The sequence below is a fragment of the Fibroporia radiculosa genome (genome assembly GCF_000313525.1).
Source record: "Fibroporia radiculosa TFFH 294 genomic supercontigs, scaffold5482, whole genome shotgun sequence".
Lineage (NCBI taxonomy): Eukaryota > Fungi > Basidiomycota > Agaricomycetes > Polyporales > Fibroporiaceae > Fibroporia > Fibroporia radiculosa.
This window is the reverse complement of record NW_012133749.1, coordinates 1,747-5,162: the sequence shown is the minus strand read 5'-3', so window position 1 is coordinate 5,162 and position 3,416 is coordinate 1,747. Positions and strand designations below refer to the sequence as shown.

The 3,416-nt window shown below is 50.8% G+C and overlaps 1 protein-coding gene across 1 annotated transcript; it reads left to right on the top strand.

Annotated features, from left to right (window-relative positions):
* Positions 1 to 237: 237 nt before the first annotated feature.
* FIBRA_08975 (uncharacterized protein) lies at positions 238 to 972 on the top strand (the record flags this gene model as incomplete). The annotated part of the gene is made up of 3 exons (XM_012330581.1): positions 238 to 454; positions 588 to 849; positions 924 to 972. 3 exons carry the CDS (start codon positions 238 to 240, stop codon positions 970 to 972), a joined length of 528 nt encoding a protein of 175 aa, XP_012185971.1.
* Between the last annotated feature and the right edge of the window lie 2,444 nt (positions 973 to 3,416).

The following is a 3,416-nucleotide window of genomic DNA, read 5'->3' as shown; positions in this document are numbered from 1 at the left end:
AAAAAAAAAAAAACCTTTAGCCACCGATGTTTTTTCCATGGAATTTGACTCCCTACTATTGAGCATTGCCCACAGCGATAGTCAATATCGACAAGACCTAGACAATGGTAATCCATCTTTGGGTCGGCGACCAAGCTCGATTCCATCAATCTGACTCTGACCTTCCCGTTTGCGGTTGTCTTTGGACGGTTTGTGCGTGCGCTACCCTGCCTATCCTCCCTCAGGTGCGATACAAGAATGGCTGCCATGGTGCGGGTGCTGTGCGAGTGCCGGGCACTCTCCGACTCGATGCCGCCGATCTGCGATGACGTATTCGACTTTCTTGCGTCGATCGGCGTTCGCCTTCGGCATCTGCCAGTGATCTACCATGGATACGACCTGAGGAAGCATTCGAAGCAACTCGCTGTGTCTGCCGAGTCGCTCGTCTCCCTCGAGGTGCAGTCAATTAGCAAAGGTACGTGGCGGAGGCGACGTGATCTGGCAATGTACGTTGACAATGCTCTCTCAGCATCATGAGTCGATCTCATGCCCGCTGTCAACGTTTCAACTTGCGTGCCCTGTCGTTGGATGGCGAACTCGATGACCAGCCAGTGTCTTGTCTCGCGTGTCTTTGCCGAAGCTAGTCGAGGTCACCATTGGGTCGTGGCTACTCGAGTTTGTCTCTGTCCAGGATAGATTGCATAGCATCGACGATGACTGTTTTGCACAGATGGACCGCATCTTCTCCGACCGTCAGTTTCCTGCTCTCAAAAATTCACGCTTCTCCTTCGTTGCCTCGCCGAGTGTTCCAGCGAGGCGATCGTCGTTATATCCGAAGCTTCCAGCCTTGCATGCCAGTGGTCGCCTCCTGTAAGTCGCCATCTCCGTCATTGATTGTATCTACACGTCTAATTCGCATCAAACGACTCTTGCACTTATCCTAGATCTTCTGTAACCGTCAAGATCGAAAACCTCAGGCCTCAGCTTTGGTAGGCTGTATTTGTTCGCCATAGCCTATCCCTGTACGATTTGTCACATCCCCCACAACCCTCAGCTCCCTCCCTGCCCCACCTGGATACATCGCATTCACAGGCCTTGGAATTTCCAATGCAAGGACGAGCTCCACGCACGCGTATGTGCGTGTACTTGTGTTCGTGTCGGACAGCTGTCGGGCAGACATCCCACCTGGATTATTCTGACGTCACTGACCTTGGCTCCTCCTGTTAACGTATTGGCAAGACTGGACAAGTATAGTGCGCCCATCCTGTCGTCTTTTTATTTTATGTAGTACGCTTTTCTTCTCATATCTCATACTATTTTACTCATTGTCCTTGCCTTCCCGTTCATCTTTTTTACATATCCGATGCCTGTCACGCCGCTTCCATGCTCTGACTAGCATACACACACATCCCTTCACCTGCAGTGTACCCTCCTACGAAACCATTTGATCTTGTACTATTTGGTGCTCTCTGATCATCCTCACCCTTTTCACGCATCCCTCGTTAATCCATTCCCGTGCGCACTTACTGAGCGTAGCTTGGAGTACTTTCCCACAGAAATCCTGCGCACATTATTGCCTGCCATACGTTTTTCTCTTGTTTCCTATTAGTGCTTTCTGTAGAGTGCATGTGCATCACCCCGCACGCTTCACAGCGCTCCAGTCACCCCGCAAGAGTCTGGTTTCTGGTGCGGGTCAGGTTAAAAATGAGGTTAATGGATTTGTTACCAGTGTCTGTACGTCTCGCCAAAAGAGGTTATACACGATGCATTATACAGCGAGCATGACTGTGAGTTCTCCCATAGGCAGCCCAATATCCATTGCTTTTAGAAGACACTTGTGAGTGTAAACACGGCGTCGTGTTAGCCCGCTTGATGAAGCACAATCGGTGTCGAGTTCGAATGACGCTCTGCACGCCAGTATACAATTTTGTACGAAGAGCTTCGATGGTAATTCCAATCCGACTGCCTTGCAGACGGTTGGGCATTCGGGGTATGATCATGACGAGCTCAAATAAGTCACCCGGATCTCTATAGTATGTCTGACTCGAGAATCTTCACATACAGATCTGCTCCAGATGTCGATTGTTCCGGATCACGATGGCAGGTTTTCTTCATTCACTGTACAACCGGCTTGGGCCCACGTGTTGTTACAGTCATCAGAATACTGCGGGCGTCCCGTGCCCTATATGGGGATGCAGGATAAGTATGATTATTAAACAGGCTCGCTCAGTAATAAATACGCAGTCCGCAGGATGCAAAGAGTAAATCCTTGCGATAGGGAAGTAGTATTGCGCATGTCGCTTCTTCAAATGCGGCTACAGTACACAAGTTCAAGTTCAAGCGCTGGGCGCCGCACCGCCGGGCTTGTTCCACGGATGATCTTCACACCGGCGTAGATGGATCGGCGCATCCTACGATGGATGAATATGAGGCGATGCCATCACGGTGAAGTAAACAGCGAGTCCGTAGGGAAATAGAGTATGAAAGCAAAGCCAGAAGTACTTTGTGCGCACGGACACTCGAACAAACAAGGCGGTCCTAGTGTATGAGTGAGTACGAGGAGGATGATGAAATTGGGAGCTCCAGAGCAGGTTATGGGACTCCTTTAGTCAATTAATGCGTAGAAGCCCTTCTCGCTTATCTCGAACATGTAACATGGCATTATATCCATGGAAAATTGAAACGAGCGTGATATGGATCAGCTCGGGGGTGAAGAAAACCATCTCCTACTCTCGCCACGTCGAGCTTGACGCAGAATGATCGCAAGTCGACAGCTGGCGTGAAATCCTCTGAGAAGGGCGAGAGAACACCCAGAAGACATCAATCGACCTCGCACTATAATTTGCACACCACCTTGATTACCACGACGCGTCTCATGCACGACCTAGCTTTCTAGGTCATCGCGAGTAGCTTCATCTATCCGTGCATGTTCTGGAAGACTAACTCGACCTTAATGCGTGGTGTCTCATATCAATGCCGCTTCGTTCACGAAGTCTAGCGCACGATCCGACGGGTACCGGTTTAAGATATACTGCTCATCACGCCCCAGTGCTGCTGAACGTTCTCCAAGTCAGGACCCATGTTGCAGTGGAGAACATTGCCGGCGGTCGATTCGGCCCGGGGATCTACAAGTGTCGCAACTGCCAAGAAAGGAAATGGCGGGCCGTCTGCAGCATGATCCAGTGTGCGTCGGCCGAGCCGGGCCCCAGGTCAGGCTCCTGCCCATCCGATCTCCGGGAGGAGAGGGACTTCATCCCACCAGCGGATTCTTTCAGCCACATCTCTTCAGCCACATATCACGTAAACACGTGACTGTTTCAAACTCCACAACGGACACAGCGAGCAGCTCCGAATGCTTCTCTATAGCAGGTGAGATGCCGAAGGTGCGCGCCAATCGACACGAAGAAGTCAAATATATCATCGCTGTATCGCAGATG